Source organism: Macaca thibetana, chromosome 9 (assembly GCF_024542745.1).
Source record: "Macaca thibetana thibetana isolate TM-01 chromosome 9, ASM2454274v1, whole genome shotgun sequence".
Lineage (NCBI taxonomy): Eukaryota > Metazoa > Chordata > Mammalia > Primates > Cercopithecidae > Macaca > Macaca thibetana.
The window spans coordinates 122,381,855-122,407,818 of record NC_065586.1 but is presented as its reverse complement, the minus strand read 5'-3'; the positions used below and the strand labels follow the sequence as shown (position 1 = coordinate 122,407,818).

Below are 25,964 nucleotides of genomic sequence, written 5' to 3'. Positions count from 1 at the left end.
CAAGCAAAGCAGGCACACACTTCCCATGGGAAAGCACAGCTGATGATCACAGCAGATAACCATCAGAGACGAACAATCTAATATGTGTTTTTCCACTCTGAGGCTGAAGCAAACTGGCCATTTTATCAAAACTGCAAGCAGTGTGTCAGGTTACCCAGTGGCAAAAAACCTGGAACTTCCTGCCCAGTATAATCTGTCCACATTTCTTATTTAGGTAACTATGAGTTCTATTGATGCCCAAATATATATTATGAAAAATAAAATATATGCAAACTGTGTATTTTATAGGGTCATATTTTTTCCCCGGGTTTCTCGGGCTTGAATGTATCCATCATTCAGCTCCCGCGTTTATAATTTATCAATAAGATCACTCTATAAAATATATTCTGATGCCTCACAGCTGTGTATAATTTATTCTGTCTATCCGTGCAGTAGAAATAAAATTTTTATTTGCATCATCTAAAGGAAATACTAATGTATAAATACATAAGAAAAGCTCATAAGAAACGGTCTTCTGACTACAGATACTGCTGAGGGGATGTTGTGCAGCCAATTAAAAAGCTGAGAGATGGCTTCATTATCCATGTACATAGATAATAAATACTGTACTCAGCAAATAGTGCAGTTACTCAATTTCTCAAAAAGGTTGCACCACATTCTACAAGGCTGCCACAGCCTGCTTCTAAATTCTCCTTCGAATGTTTGGAAATAAAGCCTCTTCAAGGAAAACATATTTGCCAAAAAGGGCTCCTTTTGGATTAAGATACTGGAGTATGTAGGTGAAACAGGAAATGTTTCAGTGGTTGGAATATTTTGCCTTCAGGAAACTAAATAACTGTGTCTTTCTCAGCCACTAAGAGCCTTGGAAGAAACAGTCCAGAGGATGGAAGATGTTCTTTACAGTTGGTTTCTGTAGCCTCGCCCTGATTATCCAACAGGAGGCCCCACCAACACCTCCTGAACTTCCCCAAAGTCAAGATGTGGAGTTGCTGCCTCTCCTACAGCTCTCCCTGCAGGAGCACCTGCAAACGGTTCGACTAGAAGACCCGGATTTCACGCATTATCTCCTTCCTCCTCACACATGCAGCTTCTCAAGGAAAGTCTATTAAGTGCAAAGACGTTTCCTGCAGGCATCTGAGGCCTGGGAGAAAACTTTCCAGGTCTTTTGGAAGTGTGGCTGGAATACCCATGGAAACCATCCCATCCTCCCCATTGCTGAGGTTGGGTTGGGGGTGATACAGGATTCTAGTTTTAGAACTCTTTCTCTGCCCAATTTAACAGACCCTTGGCAATAGGATTGATTCGTGGTTACTCAATTTCACAATTCACTTGTGTTGGAAACTCAGCACTGCCAGGAGTACCTTATAATTAAATTGGTTTGTTTATGTGGAGGATATTTTAAAATGCTCGCGATCACTTTTTTGACAGTTTTAGCTGACTTTCCAAAGACTACACCGATGCCCATGGTAACTCACCGCGTGGTGTGGTTTTCGGCAGGTGAAGGGAAAGTTCAGATGGATCTCCCGTTTTCACTCCATAATTGCTAGTATTTTAAAGCTGCCTTAATCCAATTCCAATAACATGACAGCTGTCTTATAAGTTCAGTTAATTGCACTCTGTAGTCGGCCTCTGCAGGAGCTGTATAGCTGGATCAGAACTCACTTTGTTTCTTTGCATTCCAATGTGTGAATCCCGTGAGGTCCTGAGCAAGAGACCCAGGTCTTGGCAAAGCTTCGAGAAAGGTGCCGTTGAAACCGGTCCATGTGCCCCTCACACATCAGGTGATTTCCCTCGGGCTCACCACGCTCTGCCTCATTTTATGGAAAGGAAAGTCTTGCGCTCCCTCTGCTGCTGTCTGTCCTCGTGGCTATATGTGGAGCTGGAGGCTTCTCATTGTCAGTTCTCAGCTTATAAGCTCCCCATTCCTAACAAGAAAGGGGGACTTTCCTGACCTGTCCTTCAGAAGTACCATCCCCAGCCATTCTGCTGTCTCCCTGGTTTTCTTCTTAATTTTTCAAGTTTGAAATAATGTTTGATTTACAGGAAGGTTACGGTTTTAACAGAGTTGCTGTGGTCCTGCTGTTTCACACACTTGTTGCTCTCTGAACTGGTCTTGTTTTCATCGTTTCTCTCCCAGTACAAGAATGCAAGTCCTGAGGGTAGCTTTCTCTACGTGCCCCTCTGAAATGCACAGGATGGAGAGAGAGGCAAGCCTTCTGGGATGAAGCTGTGCTCAGGAGATGAGGGTGTCAGTAGTATAGACAGAGGGAGCTGGCTCACTTTGGGGCTGCTGGCATGAAGAAGAAAGAATGGGCTTTTTTAACAGAAGGCATCAGGTCTAGAGTCACTGACAAGAGTGCCTGTCCCCAGGTAGAGAGTTGAATACTTGGTGAATGGTGAGTAAACGTGAGATGCAACTGGACCGCGGCCCCGCAGCTGATGTGCGGTAGAGCTGGTGCTGCTGCGGGGTGCGACTTCCTCCAAAGCCTGCGCTATTCTGCCTTTGAGCACATGGAAGGCATGGGCTTAAGTGACAGGAGGAGGGAGACACACTTACTCAAGATCTCCATGGTGCCAGTGGTTGCACCCCTGCAGCCAGGAGAAGGACTTCTGATGCCTCCCATTCAGAGAGTCGACTCTTCACCTCCAGGCAGCCCTCCACAGGTGTCACAGATATTGCCATCAGAGCCAGCACCTCTGCTTGCTCCACCAGAACCCTTCTTGCTTGAATGCAAGTTCATCCCTGAAGACTCAGCCCATCCCCACACTGAAGATGACACGTCCTGGGCCCATAGTCCCCTCCCTCCTTCCTTCCCCATGCGGCCGAGGGGCGCAGCTCAGCCCTCTCCCATTGGCTGTGTTTCGGACTTTCAGTTCATTCCTGTTCCTTGTCCCCTTGGTCCTCAGCACCTGAGAGTTTTAAATGTTCTGTGACCAGCTTGAGAATTTCTCAGAGGCTGTTTCAGACAGTGACTACGCGAGTAGTAATCCTTTGGTAACCTGAATATAACTGCAGACTTCCACATTGAGCATGATAAAATGGTGTGGATTTAAAAGTATTTGGGGAACTGTAAAATGTCTAGGATTAAAATTTCAATACCATTTGTGCCCAATAAATGTGAACTCTTTAGTAACTTAAAACTGTGCTATTATGACTCAGGTCTGAAAATTATGAGTCCTGCTTGAAGAAATGGGAATAACATGTGAGGGAATCTGGTCCCATCCTTCACCTTGAGGGATATACTGTGGTCAAACCAAATAGCAGGAACATGACCTCATAGGAGAGCAAGCCCAGAGAAATTAGCGTATTTGTTGAGAAAGTGATACACCCTCCAGAAGAGAAAAATGTTATACTTTCCATTAGGATTGTTTATGGAAATGGGGCTAAATTGAACCTGTGTCGGTATATTAACTGGTTCAACAGACAGGACCCCAAGAAACAAGATCGTATAATAGTTTATTGAATGACTTGATTTTTTTTAAAACATAAACCGGTCTAGTCAGTCTGAACTGGAAAATTAATTTTGTCTATAGAATCACTTACTAAAGCATATAAAATTAGACTCCGTAAGTGCAGAGAGGAGAATTGGCATTATGTTTAACAGATTCGCTGGGACTTAAAAATAAATGGATTTAGTCTTAATACAGCTAAAGCCTTGTGACTTTTAATACAGAGCAGATCTTAAATAAGTATCAATTCATCATTTCAAAAAAGTCACTTTTGCATTTTTGTTGCTTGTCTAAGGACTGAATTATATATCTTGTCTATGATAATACCCCAGCACATGTTATAGGTCTTGAAGGAACAAATTAATTAACTTTTGTTTTCTTTAAGTTACAAAATTTTCATGGTTAGATTGACAGAGAATTCAGCAGTTTTAACACTTATCATGACTTAATGGGTTCTAGTGTTTCCCTGGGCTTATTTAACTTCCAAATATTTTCACTGTGTCATTTATGTAATAGGCTTCTGATGCCAAACTTTTCCTGACTAGGGTGAAATATGGGACTGTTTTCCTTTTGATTCAGGGGTGAGCTTATGGGACCAAGGAGGAGCTGATGAAGTTGTCAGTGTCTCTGTTTGGAGTGGAGGCCTCTGGATCCCAGAGAAGAGCTTCGACTCCAAGGTGAGTTCCTTTCCTTCTTCTCTCCGCTCTGAGACTGCCGAAGCTTTTAAATCACATTAGCTGCTTTGGTGTTCTTTCATTCAAGGGTTGCCTCTACTCACTTTAATGCTAACTCTGTCCTTATAGAATGGAAGCTTTATTCTTAAGAAGATGAAATGCAAACCAATTTTGATGTGACAGTGCTGATGAGGGATCCAACATTATTTGCATCTACTGAAAATTAGTTTTTGAACAAAAACCAGGGGTTACAATCCCAGATACACAACTTCCATGTTCAGTTTAACTGAATGAACGATGGGCATTTTTCTATATTTATGTCTATTTAATTAACATTGATTTCCTTGAATTGATTATTGCTAGAAATATATTTATGCAACTTAAAAACCCACTTGTCATGAGTTTTAATGCAGTCTAAACTTTGTTTACTTTGACATGTTTGATTTGAGCCTTTTATGATGTAAAAGAATAATATAAAATGATTGAAATAATAGTGATTAAATTTAATATCTTGGTGCATTTTATCTGCTAAACTGACATGACTTCCTTAAATTTCAGTGCTTGTAGAAACAGTTGGAAAGTGATAAAAATCTGTGGAAATATGAGCTCTTTGAAGAGATCATACAGATGGCTTGGTCCTTGTATTATATAGAACTATTTTTAGATCATTTTTCATAATAGAAAGCAGATTTTTTGAAGAGCAGTTGAGATTGTGAACATCCTCTGTCACTTTCTGGAATGGTTGCAGTGGGCCGCCTTTATGTGAGTAATGATAAGGTGATTTCCATCTAGGGAACTTACCTTGGAAACTGAGCTTTTAGAAAGATTGGTGGTTTGATTAAAAGACCCAAATGCCAAATGTGCACGTATTTCTAACATTGTTGTTTCATGGACATTGTTGCAAATTGAATATACAAGGTACAAGTCAAGTATAGTGGTGTTGATATTTTCTGGAAGGAAAACTTAAGATATTAAAGAAAATTCCATCATGCTATTGGTCAGCAAAATTAAAAACAACGTAATAGATACAGTAAAAGAGGAGTGGGCTTTCATTATTTAAAAAGTTGATTTAAAATATTTAGAGACATGAATAATAGAAAAACATGGAATAATCTAAAGGTTCTTGGATTATGGGAGCCATTATATAGACTTTCCTTGGGGGTAGAGTTGCCAGATTTAGCAAGTTAGAAGTACAGAATGCCTGATTAAATTTGGATTTCAAATAAACAATGTATTTAATTTTAGTGTAAATATGTCTCATGCAATATTTGGGACATACTTTCATTTTTAACCTATGTGTTGCTTATCTGAAATGCAAATTTAACTGGATGTGTCCTGTCTTGTGTCTGGCAACCTTCCTGGAGGGGATCAGAGGGACAAGCTCCTGAGGGCTATGGGCCTGCCCCTGGGGTGGACCAGTTCAGGTCTTCTCTGGTTTGTGACCCCCAGCTTCCTCCTTCCTACCCACCAGCCACCTGGGAGACATCACAAGGTGTGTTGGAGGAGGAACTGGCACATCTGCTGCTGGCCAAGCATACCACCTGATAATTGTGGATCACAAGCATCATCTTTTAGAAAACTAGGAAAAACCATGATTATTAGGTAGCTGTCCCAACTCTTCTGGGTTTCTGCCTCCAGAATGAGAGCCCTGTGGGTGACGGGCATGTGCCCACTGCACTAAAAGAATTCCAGGTGAGTGACATTATGTAGGGGCATGACGACCTAGGTGAGTTGGAGACAGCATTTTGTTGTAACACCAGTGGGCTCATCTCAACATATAGTTTATGGCATCAGTGTATGGCCGTAAAATTACACTATGTACTCATATTTGGTGGGTAACCCCGAAAGCTTGTGTGAGAAGTGGTGCATGTCAATGTCTGTTACGTGTGTGTACCTGTTTGCAGGAGTTCCCCATGGGGAGGACGTGTATACATGCCATGGGAATAGGCATTCTGGCCAAAGGTGTGTATGTGTGTGTCTGTCCTCATTATCAGTAAGTCAAGATTTTCATTTTGAACTGAATCATGCCGTGTATCTTCAGTATGCAAAGCATACTCACGTTAAGAATAATTTTTGCAGAACAACGGTGCCTGCTGTGCCTCAGAATATAGACTTTTAGATTGGCTTCTCGCTCCCTGCCTCTTTCTGTTTGGCCAGTTTTTAACCGAGCACCTATTATGTGCCAGGTGCTAGGCATGCAGCCAATGCAGAAGGCAGGCACACTTTCTGCCACCTGCAGCTTACATTACAGTAAGGGAAACATAATTAAATAAATTCACATTGTGATAAGTGTTAAGAAAAAAACAACAAAGTATTCTAGGGGCCAGGAGAGGAGGTGGATTGTGATAGGTTGGCCAGGAAAACCCTTTCTAAGAAGGAAAGGTAATTGTTTCAATAAGTTCTAAAGAACCAGCCATGAGACGAGCCAGTGTGTAAGAAGCTGGAGGTGCAGGGAGGAGGCAGGTGTGTCTAGAGCACGGAAAATAAGACAGACCTGGAGTGATGCGGGAGCAGCAGGGGCCAAGCCTCCCCACAGGGCTCCTCCCACGTGTGACCTCACTGTGGAAGGTAGTAGCCTGTAGGAAACAGACATTCCTCCTGAGATGATGACATGAACTGTGGCCTTCTTTCTCTGATAAATATTCTGTTTTTTTATGACTTACCAAATCGTAACATTAATTTTTTTGTGACTCTTTTTCCCCAGAGGTGACATGCAGTGTTCACAACCGTATAGCACGTTCCTTATTTATATAGAAATGCCTAGCTTTTAAATTTCTTCTTCTTATTTATTTATTTATTTTGGTAGAGATGAGGGAATCAGGGGATAGGGGACAGGCCTCTTTTGTCACCTAAGCTGGTCTCAAACTCTTGGGCTCAAGCATCCTCCTGTCTCAATCTCCCAAAGTGCTGGGATTATAGGCGTGAAGCACTGTGCCCTGCCAGAAATCTCTAGCTCTTAAACATTTTATCAGATGGCCGTGACACGTCTAGTAAGCCAGAACTGGAAGTTTAGCCCGCAATTTCTGGCTGGGAATGCCATGGGAACCTAAAGACAGGGGGCCTCAAATTCCAAGTCACATCCTTTCTGGCTTTCTTCCAGACAGATTTCCACAATTGTTTTCCTAAAATGAAGATCTAACTCATCACGATTTTCCTTGAAAACCTCTGAGGTATTCCTCGCATCCACATCCTAGAGTGTGAAGACAAACTCTAGGCTTGGCATGAAAAGCACATTACTCTATGACCCAGAGGCACTCACCACGGCCCCACCCCATGGCCGGGGGCTCTGACTGTCCCTCCGCTCTCTCCTCATGTGCATTCTTCTTCATCCCATGATGCCATAGCATGGGGCCACCCCTGTGACCTCAGGCAGCCTGGTCACCTGCCCCGCTGTGCTTTGTCCCAAAGCACTTTGGGCTAAAAAGCGGTAACAAGTTCCTGGGGGTTCAGTCACTCATGCCCAAATCTGGATTATGTGCCTGCCGTGCACCCGGTGCTGGAGCTGCGTCCCTGCCCCGAGGGTGGTCAGGAAAGGCCTCTCTGTGGAGGTGACATCTGAGGGTGACCTAAATGACATGACGGGTGAGCCTGCCATGTGGAGTTCTGGGGAAGAGCATCCAGGCCAAGGAAACCACGACAGAGGGAGCCAAAGAGGGAGCGCGGAGAGAGATGAGCAGGGCCCTGAGAAGGTAGAACAGCTATGGGAAGGTTCCTGGGGGCTTGGGGCAGGGCGTGCAAGTGAGTTTTAACAATGATCTGTGACAGCTGTGCACAGACTACAGCGTAGGGCCCTGAATGGAAACGAGGAGAGCCATGGGGAATCCAGTGCAACTGTCCAGGAAGGAGAGGGAGGCGTCCACACTGACCATGGAGAGCACGAGAAGCGACTGGACTGGAGACGTATTTTGAAGAGAAAGTTTGTCGGACTCGCCAGTGGATTCAAGGTGTTAAGGACAACTCCTGTGTTTTGGCCCTGGCTATGTAGGTGGCAGGAGCTTCCATCATATACACCCCCAGAGAGAAAGGACCCCCTGTCTAATTTGGTGTTCACCACGTCATTGACTTACTATGTATACTGGTTCTCAGCCTAGCTGCATTTTAGAATCACCCAGAAACTTTTACAAGTAACAGTGTTCAACCTCCAGTTGTTGAGATGGCTTAAATGGTCTTGGGGCGGGCCCACGCAGATTTCTTTCTTTCTTCTTCTTTTTTTTTTTTTTTTTTTTTTTTTTTAAAAAATACTCCCCGGTGATTTTAGTGAGCACCCAAGGCTTAGATCCACTTGGGGAAATTAATGTTGCATCCAATGCCAGAGTGCTAGTCAAGTCGATTGAGCTGATTTAGGTAAAATTACTGTCAAGTTTTCCCTCTCTTTCTCTCTGAATGGGATGTTAGAATGTCCTTTCCAAATCAAGAATCGAGCCATCACTGCCACTGAGAATTTAGTGGAAGGAGTAGAGGGACAGGAAAGGATGCCACCTCGTGTGTGTTGGAGAGCTTGCACTTTTGTTCGTTGGTTGTTGTCTATAATGTAGGGATAGGCTTATCTGCATTCCCTCCCTCTAAGGGTCATTGTGAGAATGAGATGAAACAGTGGCTGTAAAATACACTAGAAACTTAACACTACTACAGACATGTAAGGTGACGCTAAAAGTTTAAAGTGTCTTTAGGAACCAAACTCCAATTTCATGTCTTGAAAAAATTAACCGCGGAACCAGCGAAGACGTGTCAAAATGTGATTGATCGTGAGATGACCTCACTTGAGCTCAGCCTTTGAATACTCCAGGAAATGTCCAATTTCCAGCTTTCTTGAGTGAGAATGAAGTTATAGAAAGAGTATGCGAAATGGAAAATAGAAGGCAAACCCATTAGAACATGAAACTAAAGCTTCCCTTAGCATATGGCAGTTCTCAAATATCAAATAGCAACTAATTAAAATGACAGAGGCACATTCTACTCTATACATTTCCATGTGCCTTTTTTTTTACAGCTGAGAAAATGGAGCCCTGCTCTCCCCTCCAACAGCCATCCCCATTCTTTCCTTCACAACCAGACTTCCCAGAAAGGTGGTCCGCATTCACTGGTTTACCGCCCTGCAGTTCCCTCCCAACCCACGGTAGCAGCTCCCATTCCCAACATGTCATTGGAACGGCCTTTGCCAAGGTCAGAGATGGCTTCCTAGTTTCCAAAGCCAGCACACACCTTTCACTCTCTGTCTTACGTATCTTGACACCCATTCCCTCTCCTCCTCTGAAATCCTCTCTTCTTTGGGCTCCTGAGACCCCATTCTCTTGTTTCTTCTCGTATGTTTTTGTTCTTGCTTTTCATTCATTTTCCTGGCTCTGTCCCTCACTCTTGGTCTCCTCTGAGTTTCTTTGTGGCCCCACTTCTGAAGAAGGGTCCCGCTGGTGATGTCCCTCTCAACTGTGACCTCATGGCCTACTTGTACCTGGGGGCTCGCATGAGTGGCAGTGGCAGTGAGAGCCACCACATGTGGAGTTCCCATTGTGTGAAACGCTGTGTCAGGTGTTACGAACGATAACTTCGGCTTTTGTCATCTAGCATGCGTTGACTTAAAATCCACACCTCTCATTCTGCTTTGACCCCTGAGATCTAATCCTCTGCTTCCAATCAATTATAGGTACCCCCAGCTGAAAGTTCCCAATTATGCAAATGTATTGTCCCCCACGGTAGACTCTGCCTCCCACTTAATTGTCCCTAGAAGATAGGGTTGTCATCTTCCTTCTCCCCTGAAATAGTAAGGTTTGAAACACTTCTTAACTCTCCTGGCCCAGTATCCTGACATGAGCTTTTCCTTTCTGCTCTCTACCCCTGCCTGCATTAGTCTTCCTCCATTCTATAAAAGGAGGCGGGGTGCTCTGTCTAAGGCACAGATAGAGCTTGTTCCCTTCCTGCTTTCCAGTCCTTTGGAAGTCCCAGATGACACCTGAATTCAAAGCCAGGCTTCTTAGCATGATGCCCATGGGACTGGGTAGCCTGGGCCATCTGGACTCTAGAGTCCCCACTCCTACATCTTAGCCATGAAGCTTATCAGGGCAGCTAGTTGCCGAAATAGGCCATGTTCTTTACCACCATGCTTGCACTATGTTCTATCCCCATGTCCCCCTGACTCCCTCAGCCCTACTCATTCTTGAAGCACCACTTAAGCACTCATTCTTAAATGGCACCTTATCTTGTGAAACCCGTCCTGCACCCCTGGCCTCCTGGCCAAATTCTTCCTTCCCATACCTTTGTCTTTATAAGTTGTACACATCTCTGTGATATGCAATCACATCATGCACACATTTAATTCATGCAAATTCAGCCTTGCACATGGCAGAAATAGATGCTGCAAGATGCAACTTAAGTGACATAGGTGATCACATCCCCTTGGATCCCCAAGGAGCATGTGGGCATCTGCTGTTTTCTTGGTTCCTTCTGCCTCTCATGAGGCAAGCTTCTTACTTCCTAAGAGCAGTTCTAGTTCTTTCTGTTGGATATCATGAAATAGCACAACCCCTAAAATAAGCCACCTCAACTGTGCTCAACCCAATAAACAACGCCCCAGTGCTCTGTGGAGAAGAAATGCTGAACCTGTATAAAAGCATGAAAGCTGTGAGGCTTTCGAAGATTAATTTTGACTGTGCCTCAGGTACTACCTCTACCTTCTATATTGGCCTTCGACCCCAACCGTGCATGACTTGGGACTCAGCTCTCTGGCATGATCACACAGTACCATCATTATTGGTTTTTATCTGTGCGTCTGCCAACCAGCCTGTGCCCTCCCTCAGGGCAGCAGCCACAGCTCTGTGCCCTTCCACCTCGGTGCAGTACTTGGCACAGAGTGGAGTGATTGCAGGATGCTTGTTGACTGACTCTGAAACTTTATCTGTGCCTGGATCCTGAGCCTTGCCCATTTCTGTGAAGAGTTTGCAAACCACTCTGACTACCACAACTTTTTAGATGTTTCCTATCTCCTTTTGGCGACTCTGGGTCCTTTAAAATCATCTGGAGGCTGCGTCTAGCTGATAGAATGCTACCTTCTTCACTTTAGTGCTATGTGGTATCTTACCTGGAACACCTCCCCCAGTGTGGCTCTGTGCCAGGAGCAGTGCTGTTACTCTACATGGGTGGGTTGACATAGCCAGACCTACAGAGAATGATTTTCCTCTTTATCTAAGGGATTATTCGGGTAATTGCAGGAGTTGCTCAGGCTAGACGATAGCACCTCCAGCTTGGCTGAGCAGGCTCAATAGTTAGCCTTTCGGACTTAGGAAGCATCTATTTTACATTAGCTTCCAAGCCAGCCGATGGTGTTTCCTCTTAAGAATGGAATGACTAAAATACCTACTGTGGAGTAGATCTCCTCATGGGACGTGCATAGTGGCTCATGGTTGGAACACTGTTTCCAGACTCTCTGGGTTCCTGGGTATGGTCTATCCCATCCAGCTTCTTACCTTCTGTGGGAACCCCAACCCCACCCTTGGCCTGACAATCCTCATGAAGCTGTATCTGCCACACGGGAGGCTGCTGGAGGCCCCAACTCCTGCACCAGGCCTCATATAACCCACCATTATGGGGAGAGGATTTGGAGAAGTAAAAGCTGGCACCCTTGTATCTTGGCTGGGAGCTCACCTGTTTCAAGAATCATTGCCATCCATGGTAGGAGAAGAACAGTGGATGTTGGGGCCTGCAGAAATGGATTTGGACTCCCTCTGCCTTGCTATGTGGCATTGGGCCTGTCGTTAGCCCTTGCTCAGCCTTTGTTTCCTTAGCTGTAAAGGAGATGGTGATGGTGACCTTGTGACCTGATGTTACGCCCTACACATGCTGGCTACTCAGCAAATGCCAGCCTCTCTCCTGTCCCTCACTGGGTCCTCCTATCACTACCCCAGGGCTGGATAAGCCTTTGCTGTGTGTGGGGGAGAGCACTGGCCTGGGAGTTCCTGGATGTGTAGCAGCATCCCTGCCTCTACCCGACTGATGCCAGTGCCACCTTCTTCCACTCACAGGTGTCTCCAGGCATTGCCACGTGGCCCCTAGGGTACAAAATTGCCACTGGTTGAGAACCACTGCACAGTGAGAAAAGATGAGGAAGGAAAGGAAGCTGGCAGTTACTGGGATCCCCCTCTTGGCCTTGGATGGAGCCAGACTGGGGTTCTGCAGATTTTTCTGGGAAAATCTGAACAGTAAATATGTTCAGCAACACAGGTCATAATGGTACTTGCTGCAGCGACTCAACTGGGTTGTTGTGTAAAAGCAGCCGTACATAATACGTAAATGAATGAGCATGGGTGTGTTCCAATAAAACTTACTGGACGTTGAAATTTGAATTTAGTATCATTTTCATGTGTCATGAAAAAATATTTTTAAACAATTTTAGAACATGAAACCAGTCTTAGCTTGCAGACTGAACCAAAACAGGCAGTGCATTGGCTTTGCCCAAGGGCCACAGTTTACAACCTCTGGGCTACATGTTCCGTAGATATCAGCTCACTGGATGCCCCCAGCAGCCCTGCAAGGTGGATGCTGTTGTGCACACTTGCAGATGAGGATGCTGAAGCTCCCCACTCCCCCAGCCCACCCTGAGGTAGACCGTTAAGCGAGAAGACTAGCATCTGGGCCAAGGCCTGTCAGATTTGAAATCCAGTATTCTTTGCATAGTGCTCTGCTACCTTTCAGAAAAATCTTTAACTTTCTTTCCCCTGGGCATCATATCAGGACTGCTTCATAAATCTTGACTCCAGACAGCTGAGGTCACGGTTCAGGGGGGCAGACGTGGTGAGCACTTGCCAGAGCTCCCTCCCTGCCCATCTTGCCTCCGAGGGAGATCTGGCTTTCTTCAACAAGATGTGATTGTTGCATCCCAGCTCCCTGCCAGGGTCTTTCCTGCTCACTCCTCCTTTTTGGCCAACACACAAAGAGGAGAAAGCAGGCCAAGGTATTGTACTTGTTTCAACTGTGTGCCTGGCCTAGGGAGCTCTCCTTCAACCAAGGAGGGGCTCTGCGTTTCCAACAACACTCACCACCCACCCGCTTTTTTCTTATGACCTCTTAGCAAGGCCTTAATATCAAACTTTTAAATTGTTTTTATTGAATCGAGTTGTCTTAGATTCTGTACCTTTTCCTTCCCCTACAAGCTTCTGTCATCATCATTAAACTGGGTCCTTTTGAAAAAAAAAATGATATTTTAAAATAACAAATTTGGATAATGCAGGAGATACCATGATTTACCTTCTTTAGACAGAAATTGTAAAATATATTTTTATAATCCTGAGTAATGCTTTTTGTTTGACCAACACGTAGGGCTTATAGTTGCTTGATATTAGGAGAGAAGGAGTTTGATGAATTCTGTTTTCAGTTGTACATTTGCCCAAGGACGTATAAATGCTGTCTCTGAGACCCGAGGTCAAGTTCCCAGGAAACAAGGATGAATGGGACCCAATCCTGCCCTTGAGAAGCTCACAGACTGTAAGAGATTTAAATAAGTACTTAGTCAGACATGTGGGATTTAAAAAAATAAACAACTTATTTTAAAACAGTTTTGGATTTATTGAAAAATTGCAAGGACACTACAGATAATTTTTATATACTGCATACCTTGGTTCCCCATTTCTCACAATTACCTCTGTGTAGTTCATTTGTGACAATTAATATTTTTTTCTTTTTAAGCCTGAAATTTTTTTAATAAGAGAGAGAACATTCTGGGTATTGAGGTCATTTGGAAGAACATATAACTTCCAGAAGGGATTAGGATTCTAAAATCTTACTTTAAACTGAAGAGCCTATCTTCCCGAGAGATTTAATGTGTATTAATGTTGCATTTTATAATTTCATGTCACAGGAAACCTGAGGAAGCCTTCTTCTATGTGTTTACTGTGGAATTTCTCTGAAGTTGCAACATATAATCAGTGAGGACTGTTCCTTAATAATTACTCAATAAGTAGTTGTGATGGCAATGAAGATGTTTTTGTTCAACCAAAATGTAAAGTTAAGATTTTTTAAAAATCCTCCTATTCTTTCCTTAAAAAGTGAGAAACATTTTTGTACCTATCCTGATAGTGCCTGCAACCACATATATAAAATCATATTAACACTTGACTACAGCACCCTTGTAGAATGTAACATATAGCTGCATAGAGAGCCCCTGTGGGAAGAATTTCCTTTTGGATGTATTTAACACACTCTTCATGCTCTTGTGTCTTGCATGTGTCCCTGAGAATGTGAGGAAGACATGCATTGTTCGTGGTGTACACTGCTGCTTTCACAGCATTTTTTATTACTACCTCCTAAAGAGAAAAATTAAATGAATTTAAATTTAATTTCTCCCTAACAAGAGAACTCAAACACTAAGGACTAAGATTTTATTGGGTTATGCTAAGCTCAGCTTTGGAGGGTAACAACCTTTGTAACATCTAAGAATTTTCATCACCTTCCTGGTACCAATTTTGCTCATCCCCATTGAGAATGCATGGTGGGCACCACACGTAAAAGGTCAAAAGGAAACACGTGTCTCCCAAGACTGCATGTGTTTAGACAAATCTGCCCACTGGAGATTTGGGGCAAGGAAGAATAAAAGTTGATTCCCACCCTTCCATCCTCCCAAGATTACTCTCGCTAGATCTTTAAAAATAAGCTTTTTATATAAGAACAATTTTTAATTTATAAAAAAAAATTGCAAAGATAGTGTGGTTCTCATGTACCTCACACCAAGTCTCCCCTGTTATTATATTTGTCACAATTAACAAGCCCATATCAATGGACTATTATGTGCTAATGTCCGTACCTTATTCCGATTTTCTTAGCTTTGACTCTGTGTTCTTTTTCTGACGGTTCATCTAGGACCCCACATCATGTTCAGTGTCGTGTCTCTGAAGGCTCCTCTGGGTTGTGGCTGTTTCTTGGGCCTTCCTTGTTCTTGATGACCTAGACGGTTTTGAGGAGTAGTGAGCAGGAGTGGCATAGACTTTCCCTCAGCTGGGATTTTCCAGCGTTTTTCTCATGATGGGACTGGACTTGTCTGTTGTGGGCAGCAGATCACAAAGGCAAATTCCCTGTCTTGTTACACCATGTCAAGGGGACATACTGTCCATATGTCTTATCTGTGGATGCTTCAGCACCTGGCTGAGGTTGTGTTTGTTAGGTTTCTCCACTTGTAAAGCTCCTTTTTCCCCTTCCCATGCTCTGTTGCCTGGAGGGAGGTCACTGTGCACATCCCACACTTGAGGAGTGGGTAGTTACGCTGCACCCCTGGAGGGGGAGGTAGCTGCATCCATTATTTGGAATTCTCATGCATGTGAGATTTGTCTGTGCTCCCTATTTATGTTTTTAATCATTTAACGACATTAATGTGGTCTCATGGTTATTGATATGGTTTGGCGGTGTCCCCACCCAAATCTCATTTTGAATTGTAATTCCCACAATCCCCCACATGTTGTGGGAGGCACCTGGTGGGAAGTAATTTAATTACAGAGGCGGGTCTTTCCCATGCTGTTCTCATGATAGTGAATAAGTCTCATGAGATCTGATGGTTTTTTAAAGGGGAGTTCCCCTGACCATGCTTTCTTGCCTGCCACCATGTAAGATGTGTCTTGCTTCCCTTTCGCCTTCTGCCATGATTGTGAAGCCTCCCCAGCCGTATGAACTGTGAGTCCATTAAATCTCTTTCCTTTAAAAATTACCCAGTATTGGGTCATCTTTATTAGCAACATGAGAATAGACTAATACAGATATTTATTTTATACTTTAGAATGTAATCCAATACTCTTATTTATTTTATTGCTCAAATTGTTCCTACTTTGGCCATTGAGAGTTCTTTTCATTGGTTCCTGTGTCTCTTTGACATACACCCATGTGTGCATGTGTGAAGGTGTGTGAGAGAGTGTGGGTGTATGAGTGTGTGAGTGTGAATGTTAGTGAGTTTGAATGTGTGTGAAAGTGTGTTAGAATGAGTGTGTGTGACAGAGTGTGACACTGAGAATGTGTGAGTGTGAATGTCACTGCATGAGTTTGAATGTATGTGAAAGTGTATCTGTGTGTTAGAATGTGTGTGTATTTGTGTATGACAGAGTGACTCTGGGAGTGTGTGGGTGTATGTGAGTGAGTGTGAATGTATGTGAGTTTGTGTGTGAAAGTATATGTGAGTGTGTGGGTGTATGTTAGTGTGTGAGTTTGAGTGTGTGAAAGTGTATGTGAATGTGTAAGAACGTGTGAGAGTGTGTGTGAGAGATGGTGTAACTGTGAGAGGTGTGTGTGTGTGTGTGTGTGTGTGTGTGTGTTCTAGCACTTCCTTCTTTTCTGGCACTGCAATCTGCACTGGGTTCACCTGGTATATTTCCTGTTCCTGTCCTAAAGTCAGCCATTTCTCCACAAGCCCTGATTCCTTGGAGAATGGTATTAGAGACTAGGTACTAGATAGGCTCACTGCTACTGGGCAGTCATTGCTTCTAGGCCCTCTCAGCTGACAGAGTGTGGGAAATACATGTGTATGTTTGCTGTGGGTAGATTATAAAGAAACAGATCTCAAATGCTAGATCATGGCTGAGACACACCCTACCTTTTCACATAATTAATTTAAAATGGAATAAAATTGGGAGGCTGAGGCAGGAGAATTGCTTGAACTCGGGAGGTGGAAGTTGCTGTGACCCAACATCATGCCACTGCACTCCAGTATAGGTGACAGAGCAAAACTCCATCTTGAAAAATAATAAAATAAAATAAAATGGTATAAAAGAAAATATGCCAGGAATTTGGCTCTTTATGGATGTACCTATAGACATAAATAAAATAGCTACGTTCAGTACGTTAAATCAGTTACTGAGAATCAAACCTAATCATTAGGCTCTTTTCCCTGGGGAAAAAAAAAGTTTCTTTAAAAAAATTAATTCCCAACTCTTCAGTATTTGACCTAGCTCTGGCATTTCACATTCCTTGCATTGATCCATGCCTCAAGGCTGCCTTTCTGCTAATTACTTGAAATTAAATTGACCTTTTTCTAAAGTTGGCACACAAAAAGGTTTCATTTGGGGGCATAACAATTGTCATATGCACTTTTTACTCAGCAAAGGTACTAAGGTCTTCCTTTTGCTTAAACCTACTAGTTTTCCAAGCATATTGTTTAAAGATTTGTCAAAATCCCAAACAGAGTTGGTGAGAGCACAGAGCTACTGAGATCCAGGGTTGTGGATTGGGTCTCTGTTAAGATGTCCTGTTTCCATGGGAGCCATTAGCTTGGCTGTGTTCCTCAGCATCACCTGGCAGGTCCCACCCCAAAGGTGTCTCAGGAAGGACTCCTCAGAAGGGCCATGGTGGATTCACCAATTGCAGAAACATCACAGGTACAGAACAGCACTTCCCATCATTGACAGACTCACAGCGATGTTTCTGTATATGTAGGCAACGTAGTTTGCATCCATGTTTCCCAAACTTCAGTCACCCAGGTCCCACCAGTGTGAATTTAATCTAATTATAAAAGCAATCACATCATTAATATTATAGCTTATATTAATAGCTTATACATGCTTGAAGTACTTACGGATTTTTTTTCTCAAACACATAAAACTGATTAAAATGAAGTGTGCTGTATACCTCTTAAAATGTATTTGTCTATCATGGGAGAACACATTATACCACTTGCAAAATGCTATTTTAGCTGTTGTGGACTTTTAACAATTTCTTTTTTTTTTTTATTTTTTGAGATAGGGTCTCACTCTGTCACCAAGGCTGGAGTACGGTGGCACAATCAGTGCACCATCACACCCGGCTAATTTTAAAAATTATTTTTTGTAGAGATAGGGTTTTGCCATGTTGCTGAGGCTGGTCTCAAACCCCTGAGCTCAAGCTATCCACCTGCCTCAGCCTCCCAAAGTGCTGAGATAACAATCATGAACCACTGTGCCCAACCAGTTTCTTTAATTTTTCCACCTTGAATACCTCACCAGGTGTATTTTTTCATCAATTTATATGTATAGCCATGTAAACTGAGCCCTGCACAACTTGGGGCTTAGAGTTGAGTGGCTCTAAACCTGCTCAGCTGCTGAGGGTGGAGGCCCTGTGTAGGATACTGTTGGGTGGAATTATCTCCATGAGTTTTGACTTAACACTTTTGAGAGGGAAGAAGTTACTGATTAGATATTACCCTGCTTTTCTGTTGAGTCCTTTCTGTATATTCATTTAATCAACACATATTTATCGAGAATCCTTCATGTGCCAGGCCCTGTGCTAAGTGATAAAGATACTTTGCCCTTTTAAAAATTGCATTAAAACTGGCCATTTCATTTCAGAGCTACTTTGCAACTTGCTCAAACAGAACTCTTGAAATGTTAACTCCTCCTGCAGTACAAACATAAAGAAGAGTTAAAAACCCACCAGGGGTAGAAAATTCTATCATATCTCCTTTGAAATCTATCTCCTTCTTTTATAGTTCAAAACAAGACCACGGGGGCATATAATCTCTGGTCGTGCCTATTCAGCTAATAGGAATGTGTTTGCATTGCCAAAAGTTATTGCTGGTTTTAGTGTTCCTTGACACAGGCAAATCTCCTAAGTGGACTTCGTGGGAATGCATCAGATCTCTGGGAGCTGTAGGACAGCCAGACACTAGCTGCCCATGTCTCTGTCTTTGCTTACAAGGAGCATTGGGAGTGGGCATTTGCTGTCCTGCGATTTCCATGTCTGGATCTGCTGTGGAAAAGTGAAGAGTCACAGATCTGCAGACACCCTTGCCTTGCAGTTTTAAGTAAAAAGAGAAGGGAGCTTTTTGAGGTTGATCTCCAGAATGGTCTCGGTGGAACTCCAGAGACTGAGTTTTCCAGCCTGCTGTTTCATTGGCAGGTACTGAGCCTCGTCTGGTTCAGTCTGGAAGTGTTTCTGGGAATGCAGCTGCCATGGGAAACGCCTGTGATGGGCAAAACACAAACTGGTCATCCTCCCAGCTCCAAGGATTAAACTAATATTCTGATTTTTATGCCACATACTTCAGTTGCCCAGACAGGGTTAGAAGGAGCCTTCAGCTGGAAAGGACAGAAACAGTGTCCTTAAATCAAATACAAAAGATTGGATGCATTTTTGTTGGTTATAACAGACAGGAACACAGAGACGTTCTTTTGGCTCCAGCAGGCATTACGAGGAAAGAGCTGGCGAGCAGAGTTGGCAGGTGGGGAAATGAGTTGGAGAAGCTTTAAAGATCTTTTCCTATAAAATAAATGTCCAGAAGCTGTGGAAACGTACGTCTTTAGTTAAGTAAATACCCTCAAAGACAACACACGTACATTTTTCAGTGAAAGCTGACCAGCTACAACTGCCATGTTTTCAGATTCCAAGAATTTCAGCACACATAGAATTGGCCTCTCATGCTCATTAACCTCAGAGCAACTCCTTTCAAGAAGTTCCTGCAGCCATGACGGCAAATGAGTTTAACTGTTTCATTTTAAGTGCAATGACTTGGAGAGGCATGCTTACTGTTTCCTTGCCCTGCATCTCAGGCTCAAATGAGAGGGAACGTTAATTACCTTACCAGTCCTAGCTTCTGTGCAAACTGGTGCTGAAACCCCCACTTCTCCCTTTCCTTCCATAGAAAGCCTCATAGCAGGGGTTTTGGATGAGGCTCTGTGTTGACTGTACTCTGAAAGGCAAATTGCAGTCCTCTGTTTATGTTTGCGAGTGACTATTAAGTACCTATTCCAGCTAGATTTGGGGTTGGGGTGAGGAGTTTTCAGATTAAATGAGGCCCTGAATGTCATGCTAGGGGCTTGACTTCAATTCTGAAGGCAATGGGGAGCCATTGAAGGTTTCTGAGTAGTCAAGCGACATTTTGGGGGTGTAATTTTAGAAGAGGTTTGAAAATAGAGTATTATTGAAAACTTTATATAAACAATGGACTCTCAGGCAAATCTTTTTTTCCTGAAAATGTCCGTGTTGTATCTCTTGATTGATTTGAGTGTGTCTCATTTATGAGTGGAGAGTGCTCCCAAAATTTGTCCCAAATTCAAAGCAGAACTTGTTAACGTGTGGCCCCATTGAGGTGATGTTCCAAAGGGCAGCCAGACCTTGGCCTGCAGCCCTAACCCTCCCTATGCCCTACTCTGTCTGCATTGAAACTCCCTTTGGAGCACCTCCCTCACACCATGTCCTCACCCCACAGCATCCCCAGCTGGTTTCCGCTCCACCCCACCTGGGACATCAGGTGTCCTCTCTAGCAATCAAGCTGGCTATTTTTCCCATGGCTGTGGGACTTGCATCCATGTCCTTCTCTCCAAGCTTGCTTCCTGCCCCACCCTCAGCTCCTCCAGCAGTACTCAGGCCACGCCGCTCCTGCCAACCAGCGCAGGTCAATGGTGATAGCCTCATCTTCCACACCTGGCTTCTCATCTTGTTCCTGACTTAGTTCCTCCTCTGGCTTTTGTCCAGGAGAGCCCTGGGAACCTCCTTGGGAATGCCTGTTCCTGACCTCCGTCCATGAGTGCCTACAGCACCCCATCTAGTTGCATGGTGGATGAGTCCCTTCTCATCTCTGCCTTAAAACCCCTTCCTTAGGGAAGGCTTCCTTCCTTCATTATTTCATTTAAACAGATGCCTACTCAGTTGGTTGCTATAATTATTCTTTGTGTCTTCCATGCTCTGCCTCACCATTTTCTTTATCTGTTTATATCCTCATTTAATGTCTGCCTTTCAGCCTTAACTCTCCATCCCATAAGGAGAGAGACTTATCTTTTTTATTCACCACTTTTTCCTAGAGTTCACCACAGAAGCTTCTGTGATGAATACCAGTGATATGTGTGTAGGTGGATAGATGGGTGGGTGGGAAGACAGACGGACAGATGGATGGATGGATGGATGGATGGATGGATGGATGGATGGATGGATGGACAGATGGATGGATGGGGCTCACACCTTGAAATAGATGGTGTTGATGAGGTGTATGTATTCTCTTGCACCCTTTTACGTGGTCACCTTATATGTCTGGCTATTCCTTTTAAGATCTTAAAATGTTCTTCTGTTTCCCAGGTGGGAGACTTTGACCCCATACTTTGCATTTTCAAAGTTGAATTCAAGGGCTTTGTGATAGCCAGCTTCCAAGGTGATCCTTGCCCTTCCAAGGCCCTCTCCTTTGTGAGGCAGGGTTGGTTTGGGTCACCAATAGAAGAAGGCAGAAGTGTGTGACCTTGAGGTTAAGTCATAAGAGACATGATACTTTTCACCTGGGTTTCCTGGCCCTCTCAACTGGTGGGAGAAGCCAGCTGCTGAGCCGCGAATATACTTAAACAACCCGGTGGAGATGCCGTGTGGAGAGCCGACAGCCAGTGCTGACTTGCCAGGCATGCTAGGGTGCCATCTTGCAGTGGGTCCTTTGATCCCAGCCAAGCTGCAGGCTCAGGTGGCGACTGCACCCCGAGAGACCCTCAGACTGGAGTCTTCCAGCCAAGCTGCTCTGCATTTCTGCTCCAAAGAAACTGTAAGGAAAGTAGCAACGTGTGCTGTTGTCTCTTCATCTGAACCACCATGGCTAATTTATGCAAGTAAGTAATAATGTCTTACTGAAAAGTAAAAGAAGAAACCTTAAAATCTGAAGACTTGGCCATAAATACCTGTTAGCTTTGGCGGTGTGGCTCACATATGTTCACGTGCGTACGTGGCTGCAATGAGAGGGCATCATTCCTGATTTGTCAGTGCCTAAGATGTGCTGGTGTCCACGGGTTTGATGGCACCATTGTCTAACAAGAGAAGAGAAGGCAGTTGCTTGTTGCTGAAGAAGGGCAAAGTCTACAACATAAGGAGTATTTAATAAAGCCAGCCACAATGTTGATGTCGTGTTTGGCTTAGTGTTTAGGTTTAATTACAACAAATTCAGATTTAGAACCTAAGAAGAGACTTCCGCCTATTTATGTTCTCCTCCTCCTTGAAGGCTCCCCACAGGCCTGCCTCCTCCCTGAAGCTTTCCCTGACCACCCAGACTCCGCTGACCACAGGGTGTCCACATCCCATTAACCACATAGTCAGGACCGTCCAGCCACACACAGCGTTTCTCCTTTTGTGTTTGGTTTGTTGAAGGGAGACAACTATCTAAATTAAGTCACATTCATCCAGAGGCACAGCTGGGTTCTCACTTCAGGACTTGCCATTCTGGAGCTCGCGGAGGACAGAACGCAGGTGTTGGAGAGAGGAGGAGCAGGTGTGCCTGGAAGGCCCTGCTCTTTGGTTCCCTCTGCACCTGTCTTGTGGCCCCCACTGGTGCTCTGCCATGGGTTTCTCACAGCCTCTCTCACATCGTCTCATTGCAGCTGTTGACAGAAAATGCAAACCTTGGCCTTGACGCTTACACTTCACTTCTGGTCACCAGATGTGGGTTTTTTTTTTTTTTTGTTTTTTTGTTTTTTGTTTTTTTTTTCACACCAACCCATTCTCCAACTTTGGACACCAGTTGAGTGCCCTACATTTCAATTATGATGCTGACTACCTGGAGTTAGCACAGACCCCACAGGCAAAGGGTTCCATCCCACAAGATGCCCCACTTCAGATGCCAGTTGCAATCCCCAGGTGACCCACACTTCACTCGCACTTGGCTACAAGTGAGGGAGTCCCATGACCCCCTTGTCAGGCTTAATAATGTGCTGTAATGACTTTGGACTCATTTATTTACTTAGTCTTGCTACTTTATTATAAAATATATGGTAAAGGACACTGATGAGCAGGCAAATGAAGAGGTGCATATAGAGCACGGTCTGGAGGATCCTGAGTGCGGGAGCTCCTGTCCCCGTGGAGTTGTGGTGCACCAGCCTCCTGGCACGTGGGTGTGTTCACCACTCCAAAAACAATCTCCTCTTTTCAGGATGTTTGTGGAGGCTTCATCACTTTGGCATTATCAATTTTTAACTCCAGCTCCAGCTTCTCTCCCCTCCCAAGAGGATGGGGGTGGGCTGGAAGTTCCCAGCTTCTAATTATGGCTCAGTCTTTCTGGTGACCAGCCCCCATCCAGGAGCTCACCAAGAGTCACCTTATTAGAACAAAAGACATTCTTGTCACCCAAGAAATTACAGGAGTTTTAGAAGTTCTGTTCCGGGAACAGGGGGCAGAGACCAGATACATGTTCCTTATGTCACAGAGGTCTCAATGGCTCTGCCAGTGCTGTGCCCTAAGCACTGTGCTACTTTTTTATAACTGTTTTTAGAGATTAGGTTTAGAGGGAATTATTTTCCTGTCCCAGGTTTCTCCTCCCACTCCAGCCCCAGTTATACTTCTGTATTTATTCAGCAAATATGGGTGGAAAGTGGCATTGCCAAATAAAATACAGGATGCCCGGTTAAATTTAAATTTCAGAAACACAGTGAGGAGTCTTTGAGTATATCTCATGCAGCTTGTGTCCAGCAGGTGTGTGTGTGTGCGTTTGTGTGTATGTATAATGAGGAAGACCCATAACCCACTGAAAAGGTGGGTGGGAGATTTAGTATTAGCTCAGCTCAGAGGAGGCATCTTAGAGATTTTCTCTGCAACCACCCTTAATGAAGACTGGCATTCTCTAAAGGCAGGAACTTCTTTCCTACCCCTTAGGGTCCACCATGTCCCCTTGCACAATAAATGCTTAGCAAAAATGTATCATCCCTCTCATAGAGCACAATTTCATATTTTGGTCCTATTCTCATGGAACAGCTATGAGACTATGTTAATAATTTCCCTGTGCCTGTGCTACTCTGCATTACAACCTTCTTTTATTTACTGAGAAAGTTCTTTTGTACCTTCCCATTGATAACGAGACACATCCCACACAGTGATCTATACTTTAAAACAATATAATGGTATTTACATAATTTTGAGGGTTAGCACTCCAATTTCCATACTGTTACCTCTGCACCCGCCTGCCTTTCTGCCTCTGCCTCAGCCACCAGGCATCTCGGAGGTAGCTGACTGCTTTTCGTGGCTGCTTTGTACCATGGGTTTTGCTGTGTAACTATTGCAGCCTGGTTCTACCCTACCACTTGCTTGGAACATCTTTTGGCAAGCTCAATAATGCTTTGGTAAATACCTTGCTTCTTTTACATTCTCTAGGGTCTTTAATTATTGGTATTTGTCGTTGGTGATTTCTTTCTCTTGCTCGCAACTGCTGCCCCTGGATTTCTTGGTCCCAGGTTTTGCCTTGTTCTCCTCCAACCCCTTTGACCACTCTACTAGCTTCTTTTCCACTCCTGTTCTCCACCTGCCTTCTAAATGTATGCAACTCCCAAGGTTCTGTCTTCTGTCTGCTTGTTTTTTACTGCATTGCCTCTCTGGACCCTTTCAGAATACTCCAAGATATCATCTATCACTTTTTTTTTTTTAAATACTTTTGAGACAGTCTTGCTCTGTCACCCAGGCTGGAGTGCAGTGGTGCAATCTTGTCTCAGCACATCCTCCACCTCCTGGGTTCAAGCGATTCTCCTGCCTCAGCCTCCTGAGCAGCTGGGATTACAGGCGCACGCCACTATGCCTGGCTAATTTTTGTATTTTCAGTAGAGATGGGGTTTCACCATGTTGACCCGGCTGGTCTTGAACTTCTGACCTCAAGTGATCTGCCCACCTCAACCTCCCAAAGTGCTGGGATTGCATGCATGAGCCACTGCATCCGGCCCATTTCATCTATCGCTTCTGTTAACATGACACAAAAACTTCACCTCCAGTTCTAATATTTTGCAAGGCTCAAGTCCATATTTACAACTGTCTTAAATCATCTCAATCTGGTTATTAAACTACTCTCTCTATCTGCTAGCCCACCCCCTAAAACTGCATTTCTCTGCTTCTCCAAAGCTTAATGGCTTATTGATGTCCATATTTGCATTGTGACAGAGCCAACTCCCAAGAATGGATTTTCACTCAGTGTAATGCAATAGGAGCACTTTAATTTTATCTGCATTTTCTGGACCCGATGCACCATTCTAGCCCTTTTCTCTTGGAATGAAGTCTGGCTGAGAATGATGATCCATTAGTAAGAATTACCTAATAAATCAACTCTTGGTTATGAGTGGCAGAAAACTAAAGCCAGCTTATGTTAAATTAGAATTTGTTTTCTGTTTACAATACGCAGAAGTCCAGGGGTGTTTTCTCGCTTTAGATATGACAGACTCCAGGGACTCAACCAGTGTTCCCGAGACTGGAATTTATTCTTTCTGTTGTCTCTGCCCTCAGAGAGAGAGAGATGGCTGCTAACAGCTACAGTCTTGTCTCCCCTTCTCAGCAACCCCAGCTGCAAACATTGTCTTCCTCAATGATGTAAATAAAAGTCCTCAAATAGAGTCTCTGAGATCCCATTTAGGTCATGTGCCCCCATTTGAAATGATCAATGTAGTCAAAAAGTATAGAATACAGTGACCGGCCAAGCCTGGGCCATGTATCCACTCTTGGCACTGGGAGAAGGAAATAGTCCACCAAAATCACAAGGACTGGGTGGGAGAACCGTGGTTCCCCAAAATAACCCTGGGTTCTGGGATGGTATAAGAGAAGAATAGAAGGCAAGCAGGCAAAAATGGCAGATGTCTACTCAGTTGTATAAATTCGTCTCTCCACTCGTCCCAGAAGAGGCTTCATGACAGCTGACACATACATCATTCTTGGACTGGTAAGGGATAAGATCTGACCTTCAACAATGGATATGAATTAAAGGATCTCCAACACATCACAGCTGTTACTTGCAGTTGCTAACTATGAGATGATAATGCCTCTTATCTGAGATGAGATGTTCAGTTGTCTTCTACCACAAAGCACACCAGGCATCAACCAACTTGCAATGAATATTTTTAAACTTCTAAGATATAGTTTGAGGGCATTTCCTCAAATAGAAAATCAAAATTTGAAAAAATAGTCAAAACATCACTT

At 43.9% G+C, this 25,964-nt stretch overlaps 1 protein-coding gene across 1 annotated transcript in view; it reads left to right on the top strand.

The window, feature by feature from the left end:
- Nucleotides 1-25,964, top strand: part of ADAM12 (ADAM metallopeptidase domain 12) — a 377,462-nt gene that overhangs the window by 48,965 nt on the left and 302,533 nt on the right. The window contains exon 2 of the mRNA XM_050803714.1: nt 4,030-4,127. Coding sequence (XP_050659671.1) covers nt 4,030-4,127 — 98 coding nt within the window. The remainder of the gene's footprint in view (nt 1-4,029; nt 4,128-25,964) is intronic.